At 44.6% G+C, this 23,182-nt stretch overlaps 1 protein-coding gene across 1 annotated transcript in view; it reads left to right on the top strand.

The window, feature by feature from the left end:
- The window catches only part of C1H19orf44 (chromosome 1 C19orf44 homolog), a 91,882-nt gene extending 76,473 nt beyond the window's left edge, over positions 1 to 15,409 (top strand). The window contains exons 8-10 of the mRNA XM_075335078.1: positions 3,314 to 3,394; positions 7,242 to 7,408; positions 14,723 to 15,409. Coding sequence (XP_075191193.1) covers positions 3,314 to 3,394; positions 7,242 to 7,408; positions 14,723 to 14,800 — 326 coding nt within the window. The 3' untranslated portion in view covers positions 14,801 to 15,409. The remainder of the gene's footprint in view (positions 1 to 3,313; positions 3,395 to 7,241; positions 7,409 to 14,722) is intronic.
- The last annotated feature ends 7,773 nt before the right edge of the window (positions 15,410 to 23,182 follow it).

Here is a 23,182-nt window from a genome sequence, read left to right as displayed (position 1 = left end):
TGTATCTAGCCCTATTGGCTTTTCATCGGTGGCTGGAGGGCAGGCAGATCCGGATCCAGTCGGACAACGCCACTGCCGTCGCATACATCAACCACCAAGGCGGCACTCGCAGTCGTCAAGCCTTCCAGGAAGTCCGACGGATTCTGCAGTGGGTGGAAGCCACAGCTTCCACCATCTCCGCAGTTCACATCCCGGGCGTAGAAAACTGGGAAGCAGATTTTCTCAGCCGACAGGGCATGGACGTGGGGGAATGGTCTCTTCACCCAGACGTGTTTCGAGAGATCTGTCGCCGCTGGGGAACGCCGGACGTCGATCTCATGGCGTCACGGCACAACAACAAAGTCCCGGCATTCATGGCCCGGTCTCAAGATCACAGAGCTCTGGCGGCGGACGCATTAGTTCAGGATTGGTCGCAGTTTCGACTGCCCTATGTATTTCCTCCTCTGGCGATGCTGCCCAGAGTGCTGCGCAAAATCAGGTCCGACTGTCGTCGCGCCATTCTCGTCGCCCCAGATTGGCCGAGGCGGTCGTGGTACCCGGATCTGTGGCATCTCACGGTGGGTCAACCGTGGGCTCTCCCAGACCGCCCAGACTTGCTGTCTCAAGGGCCGTTTTTCCATCTGAATTCTGCGGCCCTCAACCTGACTGTGTGGCCATTGAGTCCTGGCTCCTAGCGTCCTCAGGGTTATCTCAAGATGTCATTGCCACTATGAGACAGGCCAGGAAACCAACGTCCGCCAAGATCTATCACAGGTCTTGGAGGATCTTCTTATCCTGGTGCTCTGATAAGGGTTTTACTCCCTGGCCCTTTGCCTTACCCACTTTTCTTTCATTCCTTCAATCCAGAATGGACAAGGGTTTGTCTCTCGACTCTCTCAAGGGACAAGTATCGGCGCTATCCGTATTTTTTCAAAAGCGTCTAGCCAGACTTCCGCAGGTCCACACGTTCCTGCAGGGAGTTTGCCACATAGTCCCACCTTACAAGCGTCCACTGGAACCCTGGGACCTTAACAGGGTGCTAACGGCTCTTCAGAAACCACCTTTCGAGCCGCTGCGGGATGTCTCTTTATCACGTCTTTCGCAGAAGGTGGCATTTCTAGTGGCAGTTACATTGCTCCGTAGAGTGTCGGAGCTGGCAACGCTGTCATGCAAAGCCCCCTTTTTGGTTTTTCACCAGGATAAGGTGGTTCTGCGTCCGGTCCCGGAATTTCTCCCTAAGGTGGTATCCCCTTTTCATCTCAATCAGGATATCTCCTTACCTTCATTTTGCCCTCATCCAGTTCACCAATGTGAAAAGGATTTGCACTCGTTAGATCTGGTGAGAGCACTCCGGCTCTACGTGTCTCGCACGGCGCCCCTGCGCCGTTCAGATGCGCTCTTTGTCCTTGTCGCTGGCCAGCGTAAGGGTTCGCAGGCTTCCAAGTCAACCTTGGCTCGGTGGATCAAGGAACCGATTCTTGAAGCCTACCGTTCTTCTGGGCTTCCGCTTCCTTTGGGGCTGAAAGCCCATTCTACCAGAGCCGTGGGTGCGTCCTGGGCATTGCGGCACCGGGCTACGGCTCAGCAGGTGTGTCAGGCAGCTACCTGGTCTAGTCTGCACACTTTCACGAAACACTATCAGGTGCATACCTATGCTTCGGCAGACGCCAGTCTAGGTAGGCGAGTCCTTCAGGCGGCGGTTGCCCACCTGTAAGAGGGGGTCGTTTTCGGCTCTTTTTATCGAGGTATTCTTTTACCCACCCAGGGACTGCTTTTGGACGTCCCAATTGTCTGGGTCTCCCAATGGAGCGACAAAGAAGAAGGGAATTTTGTTTACTTACCGTAAATTCCTTTTCTTCTAGCTCCTATTGGGAGACCCAGCACCCGCCCCTGTTCCCTTCGGGCTGTTTGTTCTTTTGTGTACACATGTTGTTCATGTTGAATTGTTCTTTTGGTTCATGGTTTTCAGTTCTCCGAACATCCTTCGGATTGAATTTACCTTAGACCAATTTATAAGTTTACTCCTTCCTGCTTTTGCACCAAAACTCAGGAGCCCGTGATGCACGGGAGGGTGTATAGGCAGAGGGGAGGGGTTACACTTTTTAAAGTGTAATACTTTGTGTGGCCTCCGGAGGCAGAAGCTATACACCCAATTGTCTGGGTCTCCCTATAGGAGCTAGAAGAAAAGGAATTTACGGTAAGTAAACAAAATTCCCTTCTTTTTTTCTCTTTTTTCATTCTTTTTGACTATTCCAACTTTATTTCTCAGTGTCTTAATCTACAAAACGCATCTGCGAAAACGCAGGTAAAAAGCGCTGAAAACACACTAAAAACACGGTAAATACGCATGCGTTTTTAGAGCTGAAAAAATGGTCAAAAGCCATTTGGTCAAAAACCAAGTGAAGGAAAACGTGCAGAATAAACTGCAGGTACTCCGACGCAACGTGCGCACATAGCCTAACACTCATTGTGGGGACGTACAGTTATAGTTGCTAAAAAGCACAGAGGCAGAAAATGAAAGGAGGGAGAATCGTCTGGACATTAAAGGGAATCTGTCACCAGGTTTTTGCTACCTCATCTAAGAGCAGAATAATGTTTGAAAAGAGACACCGATTCCAATGATGTATCACTTTGTGACATAACTGCTGCATCCAGTAATCTATCAGTTTTTAGATGTAGCATTTTGTAGAGCTCAGAAAAATAACAGCTTTCAGTGTACATTGTATATTGACAGTGAGCTGCTAATAAGTGTTGGGAGGTGTGGTCTGTCTAGCAGGCAATTGAGCCCTAGTCCATGCAGTGATTATCTCCTGGTGGTAAAACCTTCATGGAAGTAAACAACAGTACTCAGCCTAAAAAGTGACATTTCACTGAATTAAGTGTTTCAGCCCCTACATCATGCTCTCCTTGGATAACATAGCAAAAACGTGCTGTCAGATTCCCTTTAAGAATCCTTCAGACCCAATAGTTTTATTTTTTAGGAATTCTTTTATTTTTCTGCTCACTTTATGATACTTGATCCTGTGCTCTTTTGACTTCTTCAATAATACACTATTACTGACGGGCAGCCTACTAGGTCTTACCTTAGGTGTTTCGACAAGGAACCAGCTGCAGTAGCGACCCGCCAGCACCTTCCGATCGTTCTGTGGGGATTTCGATGGTCTTACAGAGGAAGTCTATTTCTTTTGTAAAACCACTTGGGTTCTGTGGTCTGTATTGACCTATTGCCTGAGTAGCAGACTGTGTTGTTTGTGAAGACAGTAAGTTATTACAGAGATTATAATCCTGTAGATGCTATTGGGATATTGTTTGACTTTTTCTTTTTCATTCCCAGCAAATATTGTACGTTCTGATGCTCCTTTTATGGATCCAGTGTCAATGGTTAGCCATGTTGTGAGCCCTGATCTAATAGAAGGTAGGTTCTTCTTGTTGGGTTTTATGTATGGGATGTCACAGAGCACTGCACTGTGTTAATTACAACTAAACCTAGGAACTATTATTTATAGTAAGAGTCTGTAGTGGAGACTTAGGAAGAATATAATTTCCTATGATAATCTTAAAGGGATTGTCTACTATTGGACAACCTCAGCTTAATCAATTCAGGGCATAAATTAAAATGAAAACAATAAGTGCCTATTACAGCAATGTCTTCGCAGCTGTTCCTGGCGGCATTGTTGTGTTAAGCCTCCTTCACACGTCAGTGTTTCTGGTACGTATGTTACTGTTTTTTTCACATACCAGAATCATGGACATATGCAGACCCATTAAAATCAATGGTTATGCACACACATCAATGATTTCTCACTGACGTGTTTCCGTGCAGCGTACACTCATGTCCGTGACAAAGACAAATCTGTTTTTTTTCTGGCATCACTGATGTCCCACGGATCACACTATGGTGTGATTCGTGAAACACGTCCCAGAAAAATCACGTACATTTAAAATAAAAAGCTTTTTAAACTCGCCCGTCTCCAGCCGCTGCTGTCTCCAGCCGCTGCTGTCTCCTGCTTCCAGGCCGGCTAATTATTCTCATGCATATGCACTTATGCACTGCACAGCCGATCCGGAAGTAGCTGCAGCGGTGAGAGACAGTGGCCAGACACAGCAGAGTAGGAGATATCAGTAACACGGACAGCAGGAGCGTGGATGGATAGCACACGGAGATCACACGTATGCCAAAATCATGGAACACGGAAGGACATGCATATCTTTAACACGTCAGTGAAAGACGTCTGTGTTTTTCACTGACGTGTGAAAGAGTCCTTATATGCGGGCTGGGCGGGCGTCTGCTCTAATGAAATAGTAAAGGCTGCAACTGACGAGCTGGCGCCTACACATGACAAAACAATGTCATGTCACCGTCACTGCCAACATCGTTGGAATGGAGCCACTGAAGGAGGAGTAGTATACACTCTTTCTATTTTAATTTGGTGTATGAATTAACCAAGCTTGGGTTGTTAAATAGTTCCTTTAAAGGGAACTTGTCACCATGTTTTCCTTATATAAAGTAGGGCAAGCACCTCATACATCATTCTGGAATGTTGTATGTTTGTTCTCAATTCACTCTGCAAAGAAAAAAAAAAAGACCTTTTATTATACTCACCTGTGAGGTTGTCTGGTCAGATGGGGGTCGCTGGTTTTGATTCAGGGCCTCCTCTCTTCTTGTGATTGCTGTCCTCCTGACCTGTTCGTGTGGATGATGCGTCCTACGTCATCCACGCAGTGCCCTCTTTGGTTCTCCTGCACAGGCGCACTTCTCTCTGACCTATCGAGGGCACATGTCCAATACAATACTTTACTCATCACTCAGCAGGGCAGGGAGACGTACATCTGTGCAGGAGAACAATGGAGGGCACTGTGTGAATGACATAAGACACGTCATTCACATGGAGCTGGGAAGGAGGACTGTGATCGCAGAATGAAAGCAGGCACCGAACTGAGACCAGCGATGCCCATCAGACTGGACCACCCCGCAGGTGAGTTTAATAAAAGGTGTACTTTTTTGCTTTGCAGAGGGGATTGGAGGTATATATTCAGCATTCTAGAATACTATAATAGAGGGCTTACAGGTGCTGGCTTTACTTTATATGAGAAAAATCTGGTGACAGTTTCCCCAATAAGCTAAAACTGGCAATAGTGAAACTTTTAGATGCTTCTACTGTATCTCTTCATAAATGTGGCATGTCTTGGGCTCTTAATACCAACTATAAGCATAATGTTCTGGCTTTAAAGCCACAGATTTGTCCGCCTGCAGTGTCCTCTCGTTATAAATTATACTCACTTTTCTCACCACTTATGAAAAGTAGACCTCTAGATGTTGTACTTTTATATATAACTTTTTGTTAATGCCATTTATGTCTATGGAGGGGTTTTCAAGCCCTTTAAAATAGGGCCAAAATGCTGCGGAATATTGCCTCCACTCCTAGCATTAAATAGGCTATACATTTGTTATATATAGGCACCGTATCTAACATGACCTCCACATGTCAGATTTTCCTTACCTGGTGTGAGATGGGCCAGAATGGATAACATTGGTGCTGTGTACATCCCACTTCAGAGATCAGGCAGGGGAGACGTTATCAACGTTATCAGGCTTTCCACAGTGAAAAGGGGGGCGCTAATCTGATAGAGGCATTGTCTACATAACAGAGGGCCTTTGGTTTGGTGACTATTTATAAGAAATGTATAGTCACATTTAGGCCATGTTCACATTTTATAGAAACACTTATTTTCTGCAGTTTTTTTTTTTGTGCAAAAAAATTTAAGTGGATGTGATTTCATGAAAACATGCCCGCTGTGCATTAGAGATGGTGTTGAATAGTGCTTTTCTTGGTGCATTTTCTTCCTTATAGGCTTCAATGGGAAATCTTAAAAATAAAATGAACAAAAAAAAACGCAGTAAAAACCCTGCATCGTATCTACAGGGTAAAACAATTTTGTGCAGGGAAAAAAAGGCAGTGTTTTCATATAACATGGTCTGAATGCCTGAGATGGAGTGATGATTTATATATGTATACCGTATTTTTCGCTTTATAAGACGCACCTGATTATAAGACAAACCCCCAAATTTGGTGAAGGAATAGAGAATTTTTTAATAAATGGGGTCCGTCTTATAATGCCAGTGTCCGTCTAACAAATCATATAGGGTATATGTCCCTCATAGCCCCCCCATCCTAAAATTAGCCCCCTTAATCTGGATATGGCCACCTTATATTGATTATAGCCCCCTGTGGCTGGTACACGGCCCCCTGTGGCTGGTACACAGCCCCCAGTGATGCCACATGTCCTCTATGGCTGGCACACGGCCCCCAGTGATGCCACACGGCCCCTTGTGGCTGTCACACATCACCCTGTGTTAGATATCACCCCCATGCTGCTGCTTTTAGTAAAATAAACTCTTTCCTTACCTTCTCCAGCACTGTCCTCCCTCGTGTCTCCCTCCATGCGGTTGAGCACCGGCCTCCTGCACTTCCTGGTTCTCGGTGCCGGTCATGTGATCGGCACAGCAGAGTGACATCTCTGCCTGATCACAGCAGCAGGAGGGAGACCGGGGAGACACGCTGGAGGAGGTAAGTAAAAAGTTTTTTATTTTACTATGGGCAGCAGCATGGGGGCCATATCTAACACAGGGGGGCATGTGCGATCAAAGGGGGGCGCAGGCTCATATAATATGCGCCGCTCCCACAGCCCGTTACCGCGGTGCGGTTTCAGCACCATTGTGATGGACAGGGCATTGCATATTATATGAGCAGGAGCAAGAGATCTCTCGCTGCAGCCTTCACCAGCTCACCAGCCTCTACCAGCCTCCCTCAGCCTCCAGCACTGCTCCAGAGCGGCCCCCACCTCCCCTGGACCCTGCAGTATATAATCCGTATATTCGGATTATAGGACGCACCCCCTACTTTCCCCCAAAATTTGGGGGAACAAAAGTGCGTCTTATAAAGCGAAAAATACGGTAAGTGTGTATGTATAGGTATGTTGTTTTTTGTTTTTTTTTCTTTTGTTGCTTCTATCAATATGGATGACACATCACCAACCAAATAGTTATTTTTTTGGGGAAAAGCCCGCTTTTTTCCCTATCTCAACCACTGCATTTATTATATATTTTCCCAGATCTAGATTTCACTGTAAAAAGCCCTTATTTTTAGTGTTTCTTGATTCCTGTATACTTGATTTAGTCTTATCCTCTGCGTATGGAAATTATACCTAAATCACATTAAAATATGTATCTTTTTTTTTTTTTCCCGCCCGCAATCCACCAGCTCTGACCACCTACAATCCAGTAGCCCTGGCACTGAATGACATGCTAAAGCAGCAGCTGTTCCTCACAAGGTCATTTGTAGACATGGCTGAACAGCTCTATCTTTCCACTGTGAGGTCCCTAGAGAATGAATCCTATTGCTATACCACACTGGAGAACACTAAAGAGGTAACAATTATAGACTTTATTTTATACAGATTTAGGTGTCATTCCCACATCCATATGTAAACATACGTGAAAAAAATGCTTTCAGTGTCATCATTATTTTGCATCAGTGTGTCCATTTTTACCATCAGTGTTTTTGATAAATGGATAAATAAATTACAAAGCTTCTTCTGTACTTTGAGAAATAAGATCTAAACTGCAGATTTAGGGTTTTGTTTTGATAAGCCACAACAATGTAAAAAAATGCAATAAGATTATCAAAACATCGTATCGCCAGAAAATGGTAAATCAATAAAAACGTCGTCACAGGGTGCAAAAATAGACAAACACTTATACAGCACCATCCACCGAAAATGTAAGAAAATGGCAACACGAGATTATATTTATAATATAATTTTTCTTTAATTTCTGAAATTTTTTTAATAGCTTCATTGGGGACTCGGGAAACCATGGGTACATGCTGCTGCTACAAGGAGGGTGACGCTATGCATAAAAAGTAAGCCCCTCCTGAGCACACCCATTTAACAGGACTAAGTATAGTGCTGGTGTCCCTGCAACGCTCGTCGTCCTCCAAGCAGGGACACCATCTCAATCACCACCGCGCCCGACCTGCGCCATGCTGTCTTCCTTCCTCGAGTTCCTCAAGGTCGCCCACGTGTGTCCTCTGCCTCCTCCTGGGGCCTGTGCACGCCACACAGGTCTCCTGGGAGTGCTCCTTGGGCATGCGTGTGCACAGCTGCTCTTCTCTTAAAGGGCCAGCGTATCAATTTCTGGAAGTGCCTCAGCCTATCGCTGAGAGGCAGGGGGCGTACTTAAGGCACTCTTGCACTACGGAAGGTGCCTGAGCAACATTGTTAGCATTCAGTTCCCTATCTAGCTAGTTGTCAGATCCCCATGTTCACTGTCTGTATGCATGCCAGTGTATATTTTCCTGTTTACCTGCTTTGTCAGTCATCCTGGTGCCTGTCCGTCCTGACCTCAACCATCCCAATGATACCTGTCTACAATAGCAACTCTGCCTGTCCATCCTAGCTGTCCTATCTGCCTCAGCCATCCCTGTGGTCCTTGTCTACACTAGGGACTGCTAGTATGCACCTGTGTCCGTCCTACTTGCCCTGGTGGTCCGCTACCACAGTCACGGTCTCTGCCCTCGGAGTGGCACCTGGCGTCTACCTCGTGGCGGGCGCTTAGTCAAGCCCTTCCTACTAAAGGGTAAGCCTAGGCTTCCCTTATGTGAGCATTCCACCAAGCTAATCAGTTTTACCTTAGTGTCTGTAGGAAGCAGGCACTGGTCTGTTTCTAGACCCATTTTTAACTTCGGTTTGTTGGTTTTTTTTTCATTTGTATTATTATAGATACAGCATGTGATCCTTGGGAAGCAGAATGTAAAAACCACACCCCACATAGAGACCAAGAGCACTGTGCTGAGATTGTCACACTGTATCCTCTCTGGTCTATGCAACAGGACCCTAACCTCTAACGCATGATTAGCATTTAGGCGACCTGGCAACCCTGTCCTCGCTTAGATCTCTGGGCTGCTCCTTGCCTTGATCTCCAGCCCACTTGTCCACCATAAAGAAGCGCTTGCATGGAGGAAAGGCTGACCCTTATTACAGTGACTTCTCTTCCTGGGCTCCTGATGACCATCTTCTACTCTATGAAGGAGTCACATTACATCTCCAAGAAGAGGTTGTCTAATTTGTTTTCTTTAAAGTACACAGGCAATTGGGGGTTCTGGGCCTTCCTGAAGGGTGGATACAGTTGAAAATGTAGGCCCTGGTTTCCTTGTGGCCTATTCACATCGTTTGTCCATTCCCCCCTTTTCTGACTACCAACTTAGTTGCCCTTATTTCTCCTGCACTTCCTTTCCTGGCCATTCACAACTGCATGGGAATCTTCATGTGTTTCATCAGGTTTGCACCTCTTAGGCTGCTTTCACACTACCGTCTTTTTCCATTAGTCACAATCCGTCGCTTAGAGAAACAACTGAATCCTGCAAAATAATTTGCAGGATTCAGTTGATACCCATAGACTTGTATTAGTGACGGGTTGTGACTAATGGCCCTGCGTTGCATCCGCTATGCGACTGATCAGTCATGGAATGACTGACCGCCAGGCGGAAGCAACACAGAATGGAACGTTTTTTGTAGCGTCGAAAAAACGCAGTGCGCAGGATTCCGTCGGCGCCTGTCGTTGGTTATAATAGAAGCCTATGGGTGCCTCAATCCGTGCAATCCGTGGAATGACGGATTCCGGCAGCGGTTCCGTTTAGCAACAGAGCAGACTCCGATGTGTAGATTCAATATTTATTGACATGTCCAATCATTAACCCCTTCCCGACCTTTGACGCACCATATGCGTCATGAAACCTTGTGCCTTCCCGACCTTTGACACACCGTATGCGTCATGGCGGGTTTCCATTCCTGCAGCGCTGGTGACTGGGTTTACTGAAATGTCACCAGCGCTGCAGGTACATTAGGACTTGTAGTTGAGCCCAGGGGAGTTGGCTTTGCCCCCCCCCATGGCTACGATCGCTCTGATTGGCTTTTGAAAGTGTCACTTTCACTTTCAATCAGAACGATTGTAATATTTCACCAATGAAACTTGGTGAAATACTACACTCCAGCCATGGCTGATGATGCAATATCATCAGTCATTGGCTGGAGCAGGGAGAGCTCCGTGTAATGCCCCCCCCCAATCTTACTGGAGGTAGCGTCCGTGTAACGCTATCCCTCCATCAGGTGTGGAGGAGCGATGTGACCGGTGGGTGCCCTCCCCCTTCAGCTTCATCCTGACCGTGGACTGCAACGCTGAAGAGGAGGGTCACCTGCCGCCGCTGCCACCGCGATCTGCCACCACCGATCACCATCTGGTAAGTTTTTCTCCCCTCTTTGCTGTCTTTCCCTTAGTTTCTGTGCTGTCTTCCCCCTCCCTTCTGTGCTGTTCCGCGCTCCCCTCTGCTGTCTTCCGTTCCCCCCCGCTGTCTTCCGTCCGTCCCCCCCCCCCCCCCCGTTGTCCGATCCCACCCCCACCCCGACCTTTGCTCCCCCCGCCGTCCGATTCTACCCCCCCAACCCACACTGACCTCCACTGCCTTCCCTGACCTTCGCTTCCTGTGATCACTCTCCGCCGGTGTCCTGCTTCTGACACCCGGCTGGTGTGAGTGACTGCTGCTGCTGCCAGTGATCAATCCCCCGCCCTGGTGATCATTGGGAAGCAGGGGGCTGATCACTAGGCAGCAGGGGGGTGATCACCCGGACACCCCTGCGATCTGCGCCCCACCTGTGCCCCTGCGATCTGCGCCACTGCGATCACCCCACCTGCGCCCCTGCGATCTGCGCCCCTGCGATCGCCCCACCTGCGCCCCTGCGATTTGCGCCTCTGCGATTTGCGCCCCTGCGATCTGCGCGCCTGCGATTGTTCCCCACCTCGCCCCTGCGATTGCATCCCATCTGCGCCCCTGTGATTGCGTCTCCCTGCGATTGCTTCCCCCTGTGATTGCGTCCCCCTGCGCCCCAGTGATTACGCTCCTGTGATTATGCATCCCTGCGACTGCTCCCCTGTGATTATGCGTCCCCCTGCGCCCCGGTAATTACACCCCTGCGATTGCGTCCCTGTGATTGCATCCCCCTGTGATTGCGTCCCCCTGCGCCCCGGTAATTGCGCCCCAGTGATTACGGCTCCTGCATCTCCTCAGCCCTCTCCTGCAGTAGAAAGTTTCACCAAACACTTGCACATACACACGCACACTAAAATAAAGTTTGGGGGTTTTTTTGCACACGCGCACACAAATGTCCTGCTCGTCCCTCCGTAGCTGATAGTGAGGGAGAGGGTCCCACTTTTCTCTATTTCTCCCACTCTTCCTCCTCCAGTGACACAGACTTGACGTCGCAGGACAAGAAATCATCCGGAGGCCGGGAGGAGAAGAGCCGGAGGCCATGGAGGAAGACCCACAGTACAGTGTGAGTAACCCCTAACCTACCGTGTTTCCCCGAAAGTAGGACCCCCCCGAAAGTAAGGCAGGGTGGGGGTTTCCGGGGGGTCCGCCAATGTAGGGCACCCCCCGATTGTAAGGCAGGGTAGCGGGGGGGCCCGGGGAATGTAAGGCCACCTATGGGTGGGGTCACTGGGGGCAGTATGGCCGCATATGGGTGGGGGCCCTGGGGAAAGTACAGGAACTTACTGCTCGATGCTGCTCGATACCTTCCTGCTCGATGCTGATTGGCCGATCAGCCTGTTCGTCACAGGCTCCCTGCTGGCCATCAGCTCGAGCTGTGATTGGCCAGTCAGCCGGCTCGCAGCTGATTGGCCGAATCAGCCGCGACGTCACCGCCTGCAGGCTCGCTCCGATTGGTCCAGCGTCCCCGGCATCCGAATCGTCAGCCCAGCACCGCAGAGGAGATCGAAACAGAAGGAAAGTAACGGTAAGTTACACGTGTGTGTGTGTACGGTATGTGTATGGGTGCCGTATGGGGCTGTATGTGTCAGTGTGTGTGTGTGTGTACAGTACCGGTACGATATGTGTGTGGGTGCCGTGTGGGGCTGTATGTGTCAGTGTGTGTGTGTGTGTGTACGGTACCGGTACGATATGTGTGTGGGTGCCGTGTGGGGCTGTACCGGTACCGTATGTGTCAGTGTGTGTGCTGGCAGAGTGGGGGGGCAGAACCACTATATGGGGAGGCTGCAGGGGGGAGGATGGGGTGGATGCCGGACTTTCAAACAATGGGGAGGCTGCAGGGGGGAGGATGGGGTGTTATTTTTTTTTCCAATGTAAGGCCTCCCCCGAAAGTAAGGCAGGGTGGGACTTTTGGAGGTAAAATTAATGTAAGACAGGGCCTTACTTTCGGGGAAACACGGTAGCGCTAGTGCACTAAACCACACACACCAAACTGAAGTACATTACACCACACTAACCTGAAATACACTACGTCAGGTTGGTATGTGGTGTAGTGTAGGTCAGGTTGGTGTGTGTGTGTGTGTGTGTGTGGTGTAGTGTACATCAGGTTGGTATGTGTGGTGTAGTATACACCACACACACCATCCTGACATACACCAACCTAACATACACTAAGTCAGGTTGGTGTGTGGTGTTGGGTGTAGTGTACGTCAGGTTGATGTGTGTGTGGTAAACACCACACACCAACCTGATGTATACTACACACACACACACACCAACCTGACGTATACTACACTACACTACACTACACACACACACACACACACACACACACACCAACCTGACATACACTACATATTCTCCATACGCCACATGGTGTCCGTAAATAATTGTAGCTAATTTTCCATTCAAATTGTTAGCAGACACCATGTCGCGTATGGAGAGCCCCTGTGTGCCTACACATTGGTGCTCCCCCAAAAGTGACCCCCATTTTGGAAACTAGACCTCCCACGGAACTTATCTAGATGCATAGTGAGTACTTTGAACCTCCAGGTGCTTCACAAATTGATCCGTAAAAATGAAAAAGTACTTTTTTTTCACAAATTTTCTTTTAGCCTCAATTTTTTTCATTTTCACATGGGCAACAGGATAAAATGGATCCTAAAATTTATTGGGCAATTTCTCCTGAGTACATAGATACATCATATGTGGTCATAAACCACTGTTTGGGTGCACGGCAGGGCTCGGAAGGGAAGGAGCGCCATTTGACTTTTTGAATGGAAAATTAGCTCCAAATTTCAAATAGCGCTCCTTGCTTTCCGAGCCTTGCCGTGCAACCAAACACTTGATTTCCACCACATATGAGGTATCTGTGTACTCAGGAGAAATTGCACAGTAAATTTTATGATGTAAATTTTCCTGATACCCTTGTGAAAAAAAAGCTACCTGGTTGAAGTAACAATTTTGTGGTAAAAAAAAATATAAATATTTTCACGGCTCAACGTTATAAACTTCTGTGAAGCCCCCAGGGGTTCAAAGGGCTCACTAAACCTCTAAAAAAAAATTCCATGATGGGTGTAGTTTCTAAAATGGGGTCACTTGTGCAGGAGTTCCATTGTTTAGGTACCTCAGGGGGTCTCCAAACGCAACATGGCGTCCCCTTACGATTCCAGACAATTTTGCGTTTGAAAAGTTAAATGGCGCTTCTTGCCTTCCGAGCCCTGCCGTGCACCCAAACATTTGATTTCCACCACATATGAGGTATCAGGAGAAATTGCAGAATAAATTTTATGGTGTAATTTTTCCTGATACCCTTGTGAAATGCTACATTTTATGGCTAAAGTAACATTTTTGTGTAAAAAAAAAAAAAGTAAATTTTCATATTTTTTCCTTCCACATTGCTTTGGTTCCTGTGAAGCACGTAAAGGGGTAATAAACTTTTTGGATGGGGTTTTGAGCAGAGTGAGCGGTACAGTTTTTAGAATGGGGTCACTTTTGTGTATTTTCTGTCACTTAAGCCTCTCAAAGTCGCTTCAAATGTGATGTGGTCCCTAAAAAAAAGTTTTTTGTAAATTTTGTTGGAAAAATGAGAAATTGCTGATGAACTTTGACCCCTTCTAACTTCCTAACAAAAAAAAATTTTGTTTTGAAAATTGTGCTGGTGTAAAGTAGACACGTGGGAAATTTTATTTAGTAACTATTTTGTGTGACATATTTCTCAGATTTACGAGCATAACATTTCAAATTTTGAAAATTGCGCAATTTTCTAAATTTTCGCCAAATTTCCGAAATTTTCAAAAATGAACGCAAAAAATATTGGCCTAAATCTACCACTTTCATGAAGTACAATATGTCACAAAAAAACAATGTCAGAATCGCCAGGATCCGTTGAAGCGTTCCAGAGTTATAACCTCATAAAGGGACACTGGTCAGAATTGCGCAAAATGGCGAGGTCAGTAAGGTCAAAATAGGCTGGGGGCTGAAGGGGTTAATTGCACTTTATACTTAGTATCAAATACAAGCCATTAATCATATCAATTTTGTATCCATGTTATGAGATATTTTGTTTTACTCAGTGTTTTTTCTATTACATCATGAGATGACATATATTGTACATTTTTTATATGAATAATATAATATGCAAATATACTTATAATAGGAGGATTTTTTCTACTCATTAGTTCTATTAGTTTACATCTATATTCTTCATGTTCATGTTCCTCATAGGAATTTCTCTGTTTTAAGTTTTTGTTTCATAAGATATATGTAATAAAAAAAATATATTCGCATGAATCTCTTGTGTCCATTGCCTCATTGGCTTAAATGGAGTTGTTGTTTGAAAATAAAAAGTGTCCAGGGGGAAAGGGGCTAGGCAGCAGATCCTGCACTTGATTTAGCACTGTTGTTTGTTTTTTTTTCAGTACATCCAGCAGCAGAGGGCTTTAAAATGGGAACGAAGGCCAAGTGACGAGTTGACTGGATCCAATTCTCTACATTGAGGCCAGACCTGATGATCTGGCATTATGATTTGCTTACAATGTACAAACTATACCTGCATAAATTCAAAGAATACCCTTGTTTATATAAAGTTTTTATACTGAAATTGACAGAGTTTTTCTACTGATGTGAACTATTTTATCTTTTTTCCATCCATATACATGCTTATAGTATTCTCCTGGTTGGCCTTGGAAGAAGAGAGTTGTTGATGTGCACACTGTATCACACACAAATTAAAACATCTGTTTAGAAATCATGTGATATTTCGATTATGACTGAACCTATCCAATATTATCCATTAACTGGACAAAATGTGGTGCCATAGACTACAGACCAATGAACCATTTATTGAAAAGTTGATCGTTATATTGGATTTTTTTCCGGCAGTAGGTTCCAACCATGCACATTCTTGTAGCAACATCCATAACACTCTGTTAAATCCAGAATTCTAATGGTTTCCCATTATCACTAATAAAAAGGTTTATTTTTTTTTATTTTACATTTATATGACTATTCTACTTAAAAGTACAGAAAAGTAAAAATGGTATACAGTGCCTTGCAAAGTATTCATAGTTTCCTAAATTTTTTAAAAATAAAAATGTAAAAATTGTGATCTTCATCTGTATTATTTCAGCCCAGGGGCGGACTGGGCATAGGGCAATTCTGGCAAATGCCAGAGGGCTGGTCCCTGCAGTGGGCCGCTCGGGTCCCTCTACTTAGTCGGTGCCGGAGTCATTAACTCTCTTAAGGGGGCTTTACACGCTACGATATCGTTAATGTTTTATCGTCGTGGTCACATTGTTAGTGACGCACATCCGGCGTCATTAACGATATCGCAGCGTGTGACACTTACCAGCGACCTCAAAAATGGTGAAAATCGTTCACCATGGAGAGGTCGTCCCAAAACCAAAAATCGGTAATGGTTGATTATCGTTGTTGTTCGTCGCTCCAGCGGCAGCACACATTGCTGTGTGTGACACCGCAGGAGTGAGGAACGTCTCCTTACCTGCTGCCGGCCGCAATGCGGAAGGAAGGAGGTTGGCGGGATGTTACGTCACGCTCTCTCCGCCCCTCCGCTTTGATTGGCTGGCCGCTTAATGACTTTGCGGTGACGTCGCTGTGATGCCGAACGTCCCTCCCCCTTGAGGGAGGGATTGTTCGGCAGTCAGAGACGCCGCCGACCAGGAAAGTGCGTGTGACACTGCCGTAGCGATAATGTTCGCTGCGGCAGCGAACACACGATATCGCGCACACGACGGGGGCAGGTGCTTACACGCTCGATATCGCTAGCAATTGCTAGCGATGTCGTAGCGTGTAAAGCCGGCTTTACTGTCCAACCGCTCTAGCGCGCTATACAGGAGAAGGTGGGCGGTCTTCTCTCCACTCAGATCACATGCTGCAGTGATGTAAGGCATTGCCAGGGGACTGAGAGCGCTGTTCTGTGCTCAGCTGGCTCTGTTTGTTCATTACGTCACTGCAGCGTGTGATCTGAGTGGAGAAAAGACCGCCCACCTTCTCCTGAATAGCGCGCAGCTGCTGTGATTTCAATATATCACTGCCAAATTCATCACCATCAACATCCTCCTGTGTAGCGTGGCTGCAGTGTTTTCTTTAAATGCCCCTCCCACCTCCTCATGTCTAGACCAGGTTAACATGGGACTGGGAGAGAAGCTTTTAAGAGGCGGCAAGGCAAGCATTAGTACTGTACTATTAAGTGTTATAATTAAAAAAATAAATAAATAAAAGCACTGTGCCACACCGGTGGTGAACCATAGCTCCCAAAATGCCACTGAAGTTGCTGCACATGTTGGGAGTTAGGCTACATGCAGTGCAGTGTGTTTTTCTTGCGGAAACACTAGTGTTCTGTGGGAGATCGCCGTGTCCGTCAGGATTTTCACTGTGTTCTCCCACCCAGAACGCTAGCGTCTCCGCAAGAATAAATTTACATGCTGCGGCTCTGGATACTGGATAAATCACAGGTCTCAAAAACACACGGCCCCAGGTGGTATGCAGCCCCTGGGGCTGCTTCTCCACAGGCATGCAGACCCCTTGACGATTATCAGCAGCAGACTTGTGCAGCTAAACAGGCTTCACATCAGCGGTGTTCTGCCCCAATGCTGGATCCACACATGCGGTTGTGTATGACGCACGCTACCACATGTGACTGGAACTTACCGTGAGTTCATGGGAAATGCTTTGAAGTGAAACGCATTTGTGCTGGATCCAGCATTGGGGCAGAATACCACTGATGTGAAGAGGCAGGGGACAAGCTGTTCCTCGTCGCCATCAGCAGGCCCATAATGCGATCCCGGGGTGTCAATGGGTTGCCATGGCAGTTCGGGATCAGATAGTGACCCCTGATGCTGCGATGATATGTTTCCTGTGAGAGTCAACAGAGTGCTGGAGAGCGAAGGAGGACAGTATTAGTACTGATCAGAGCAGTGCTGCAGAATCACTCTTGTCAGGAGAAGTGATTTGACTGTACATTCTTAGAGTTCCCTAAGGGGACTAGTAAAATTAATCAATAAATAAAAAATTTTCAAAATGAAATAAAACGTTTAAATCACCCCTCTTTTGCCCTATTGAGAATGAAAAAGAAACAAACACATATTTGGTATCATCACATACAGAAATGCCCGATCTATCAAAATATAAAATCCATTAAGATGATCGGTACATGTAGTGAGAAAAAAAATTCCAACCGCCAAAATTACGATTTTTGATCATCACAGCATTGAATGAAAATGCAGTAACAGATGATCAAAACGTTGTATCTGCGCAAAAATAGCATAACTAAAAACGTCAGCTCAAAAGCTAAGCTATCACTGAGTCTCAGATCCCGAAAAATATAAACGCTATGGGGCTCAGAAAATGGAGACAAAAGCGCAATTCTTTTCTTTGACAAACGTCTGAATATTTTTTCTCACCACTTAGACAAAAGTTAAATATCTATACTTGTATAGTATACATGTTTGGCATCTACGAACTCGTACCAACCTGAGGCATCACACCAACACATCAAGTTTACCATATAGTGAACATGGTGAAGAAAAAAAGAACCAAAATATAATTGTGCAATTGCACTTTTTTTTTTAAATTTCACCGCACGTGGAATTTTTTTCCCACTTTCCAGTACACTATATGGTTAAACTAATGGTTTTATTCAAAAGTACAGCTCATCCCGCAAAAAAAGAAGCCCTTATACGACTATATTGACTGATAAATAAAAATGATATGGTTCTCGGAAGAAGAGAAGGAAAAAATGAAAAACCAAAAAATCGTCAGAGGGTGAAGGGGTTAATTCAAATAATTAAATGAGAAAAATGACATTGGGTGCCCCCTATTTTAGGAAACCAGCAAAGGTAGAGCAGACAGCTGCAGGCTGGTATTATCAGGCTGGGAAGGCCCATGGTTATTGGGCCCTCTTCAGCCTAAATATAGCAGAAGGGGCACATCCATTAGATGCACCAGTTCTGATGCTTTGGCTGGCTCATCCCAATTTTCCTGGTGCAATGACAATTGAGGTGATGGTTAATGTAGATGATGTCACTAGCTGGTTGGTATCAAGCCTTGGTGCTAGTATTGGAGAAGTGTCTATCAGACATCCACATTACTAACCTAGTACTCAAAAAAAAAAAACCCACAAAAAATTGTCAGAAGCCACAAAGGTTGTGCTGCCAAGTGCATCATTATTTAACATAATAAATGATATAGCAGTATTTATCCGTGAGTCATATCACCGCATGAATACATGGCTGAATATCAATCAGGACCCTCACAATCGGAGACTATCCACAATTTGCGAAACTCGCTGGTGGTCTAAGGATGCTGCGCTAAGAAAAATATTTGGATCATTTGCAAAACCAGATTCTGCGTTGTACGTTGATCTCATTGTGACATTACCAAGGATTCAAGAGAACCCAAGAACTCAGACAGAAGTTCGTGTAAAAGCACAAGCATTTGTTGAATATCTGCTTAAGTATGAGACTGTGATTACAGCTCAAATATTTATGCGCATATTTGAATTGACATCTCCATTGGCAAAATATCTTCAAACAAGTGGACTGGATATCTTGACAGCTTATCACATGGTATCTGGAACACAGGAAAATCTCAAAAAGCTTTCAAGAGATTTTGATGTAGTGAAGAATACTGCTTACATACATTACATACAGTGGGCAAATAAGCTGCAAGAACATGAGGATATTGATCTTGAAGTACAGGTCCAGTTTCCTCAAAAAAGGTTATGAAGAAAGAAGACCATGACTGGTGAGTCTAGTCCAGATGAAGTGATAACAGATGCTGTTAAAGCCTACAAAGTACAAGTACACAATGTCATCTTTGATGTAGTAATTGAAAGCATGAATCAACGTTTTCTCACCAGCGGAACAATGTATGCTGACTATGTGTGTCTGGACCCTAGAAATTTCCCTGACTTCAGAGATAAAGGTCTTCCAACTTCAGCACTTGAACAATTAAGCAATCATTTGCTCAAATTTGATGAAAGAGCCATAATTGATAACTTGCGGTGAAAACATACTCATGTGAATGAACCTAAGGACTTTAATTTTCATTGCACTAAATATTTTTTATTTATAACTGTTCTTTACACTGTTGTACTTTTCAAAGTAAAGGGGTTTTTCCCCACAAACAAAGTTGATTTTAATGAATAGATCTTGGAAGAAGAAGAATTTCCACAATTGGATGTGTTTATATAAAATGTTCCTGTGCGGAGAAAATCTTATAGATGTGCCCCTGCTATGTACTGTGTAATGGCTGTGTCTGACCGTACAGCGACATGGTCTGATCATACCACATCTCCTGGGCAGGGGAGGACGCAAGAGTATACAAACATTACTGCATGGAATAACAGCTGATTCTTTTTGTGAGGTAAAACGTTGCTTAAAAATAAGCAGGGAAATGGTTTACCTTACAAAAAGAATCCCATGCTGTAATGTCTGTATACTTTATTACTTCCTCACCGGTCCAGAGATGTGATATGATCAGACCATGTCCCTGTGCGGTCAGACACAGCCATTACACAGTACATAGCAGGGACGCAAATATATAAAATGTTCCTGTGCTGAGATAATCTTATAACGTCCAAATTGTGGAAATTATTATTATTCCAAGATCTATTGATTAAATCAACTTTAAAATGAACATTGTTCGTGGGAAAACTCTTAATTTATTACTTTGTAAAATAATAATAAAAAGATGTTATCTGGTGTGGTGTTGATGTATTCAGATGTTATGTTATAGATATGTTCTATTTTATTAAATTAACCCACTGTTTAAAGTGATTACCAAGTACTTGGTACTGATGGCCTATCTGTAGGTTAGATCATCAATAGAAGTTCAGTGGGCATCGGACTCATTATATCCATGTCCATCAGCTATATGAAGAGGCTGTAGCACTATATGGACAGCACAGCATCTTCTTCATTATCTACGGCAGTGTTCCCCAACTGCAGTTCTCAAGGCCCACCAACAGTGCATGTTTTCAGAATTTCATTTGTATTGCACAGGTGATGATTTCAATACCTGTGCAATACTAAGAAAACCCTGAAAACATGCACTGTTGGTGGGCCTTGAGAACTGGAGTTGGGGAACACTGGTCTACGAGACCCAGCTCTGTAGGTAAAATAGCGGCTTCACCAGGTCCTGCAACTAAAAGGAATAAATAGGACTGAGCTGTAATACTGGATGCAGCCGTGACTGCATGTTATATGGTTGTTTTACAACCTACAAGTGCACAAATATATTACACATTCACCATGCGACAAGAGGGCCTGTGTACCCCCAAATGCCAGAGCTGAATTTTAGTCCCAGTGCGGCCCTGCTTCCTACCCATCGCTTATCTTTGTTTCTTTCTTTCGGTTTGTCCTTTCTTTCTTCTCCCTCCGTTTCATGTCTTATCTCTTTTTATTAGATTTTTTTCTTGTATTCTACCCTAGAAAATCCTGGAATGAGAGTTCCTGGAACCATTCCTTATAGTTTGTTAGCATAGGATAATTACTTATGTTGCAGTTTACGAAAGAAAATTTGTATGAGGGTTTTTGGAAAATAAGTGATGTCCTCATAGGTTTTCGGTGATCATTATACCACCAGCTGGATCCCGACATAAATCTGGAATCCTTATTCCTTATATACAGAGGATGCCAGAAGTGCTGAAAATTATTGTTGGATTGTCTCATTACCCTAAATCTACCCAATAAAAATTGTAACTGTTGGTTGAAAATTGTACCTTTTATACCCTTGTTTTGATATAATAATAATAATACTAAAAAAGATATATTAAACATAAAAAAACAAGGTTGCCCCTCATACAACTGTTTGGGGGCTGAGGTGTAACATTCGGAGGCCATTTAATCTATATTAATTGTCCTGGCTGCACAGCGCTTTCTGGCACCTTCAATTAACTGCTGCCTCTGATGTTACAGTATATTGTGGTTGATGGCCCCTCCCCCAAAGTATGCCATCACACGTGTTATATAAGGAGCTGCACGCCCACATTGTGATGGTATGGGATATTGCTGTTGATAGCCTCGCCCCCGCACATTTTGACATCACACGTGTTATATAAGGAGATGCACGCCCACATTGTGATGGTATGGGATATTGCTGTTGATAGCCCCGCCCCCGCACAGTATGACATCACACGTGTTATATAAGGAGCTGCACGCCCACATTGTGATGGTATGGGATATTGCAGTTGATAGCCCCGCCCCCGCACATTTTGACATCACACGTGTTATATAAGGAGATGCACGCCAACATTCCATTGAGGGTTGTGTTTGGCGGAAGGTAAATCCAGTGTATTTTCAGCTCTTGTTTTTGATCAGTCGTTCATTATATATTATAATGTTTCTACCAGTGGTGTAACTTGCATCTCATGGTCCCCAATGTAAAAGCTGCAACAGTGCCCCCAATTATTGCAGGTCTTTAACAGCAATTACTAAAAGTCTTTAATTGGTGATTCCATATAGGCCTAAAAGTACTTTTTGGGCCCCTAGGCTCTAGGGTCCGGGTGTGATTACAACCCCTGCACCTGCTGTAGTTACACCCCGGTTTCTACCTGTCCTTCAGCTCCATATCATGTCTAGTTGCAGGCTGCCATGGTTATCTATAGGCACTATGTAATTGTGTCATTTAGCCCACAGAGCTTGCACCGCCAGGATCAGAGTTATCACAGCTGTTTCAGCAGTATGTTGTCTATATATTACAGCTGACACCCACAAGTGATGGCGCACAATAGACCTCAGTAGTATGGCAGCTTGTGGGAATAATCCACTAACTGTGACATGGTATTTTAAATCCAGGAAGCTGCTGAAATATGATATTTTGTCCTATTGCCATTGTATGTAAAGCGCTGTGGACTTAACAGCACTATATAAATGAATAAATATTATTATTATTATTATTATTATTATTATTATTATGCTATATTTACAGTCCTTTTGCTACTTTTTCCTGATACAAATGAGGTTATATGACCCCCTTGTGCATTATGTGTCTCCCAGGATTCTGTGAAAATCACTGTTTGATGTCAGTACACAGGACGTATGTACAGGCTAAACTTATTAGGGCTAACGTTAGAATGATTATTATTCTTTTTGGGTTACACTTCTGACTTGAACATTACAACAGAAGACATCATTCATTATGTCAAACATGGAGCCACCATATCTGTATTAGGCTGAGACCGCACTTTGCGTTCACCTACTTGCAGTTCTAAACGCACGTTTTAGCCTTAATTGATTTGACCAAAGTTGCCTTTTTGAGAACTTTAGCGCTGAAAATGCATGCATATTTACCGCGTTTTAGCTGCATTTTCAGCGCTTTTTACATGCTTTTTCACCTGCGTTTTGACAGATGCGTTTTGAACATCAAGACACTGCTAAATAAAGTTTAAACAGTCAAACTCAATGAAAAAAGAGGGAAAAAAAGGATCAAATCTATATTGGAAAAATAATGAAAATAGATATATTTCATAAAATTATAGCGGTAATATACATTTTATCGCTAAAATAGCAATAAATGGATATTTTTCTTAAATGTAATTGTTGGATTATGTGTGTGTGTGTAAAGGGACATATCAAATCATTATTTTGATGTCCAAATAGCATGTTTTCTGCACATAAAAAGCAGGTAAAACGCAGGAATTTGAAGGAATCTTGGTGTGAGGTAAATCCGGAGATATGACGATAAATCATGATATTCAAGTTATGTCAGGAAGCCCTCTCCTGGTGTCACCCCCCCTTTCCTTCACACAACTCCTTCAATCAGAAAATTTACCACAGGGATAAACGGTTTGTTTAGCAGATAGGTGTCAAAGGAACTGGTCTGTGTTCCACTTACACCTCCAACAGCCATCTCCTCTG

This window comes from Anomaloglossus baeobatrachus, chromosome 1 (assembly GCF_048569485.1).
Source record: "Anomaloglossus baeobatrachus isolate aAnoBae1 chromosome 1, aAnoBae1.hap1, whole genome shotgun sequence".
Classification (NCBI taxonomy): domain Eukaryota; kingdom Metazoa; phylum Chordata; class Amphibia; order Anura; family Aromobatidae; genus Anomaloglossus; species Anomaloglossus baeobatrachus.
This window is presented reverse-complemented; position numbering and strand designations above follow the sequence as displayed.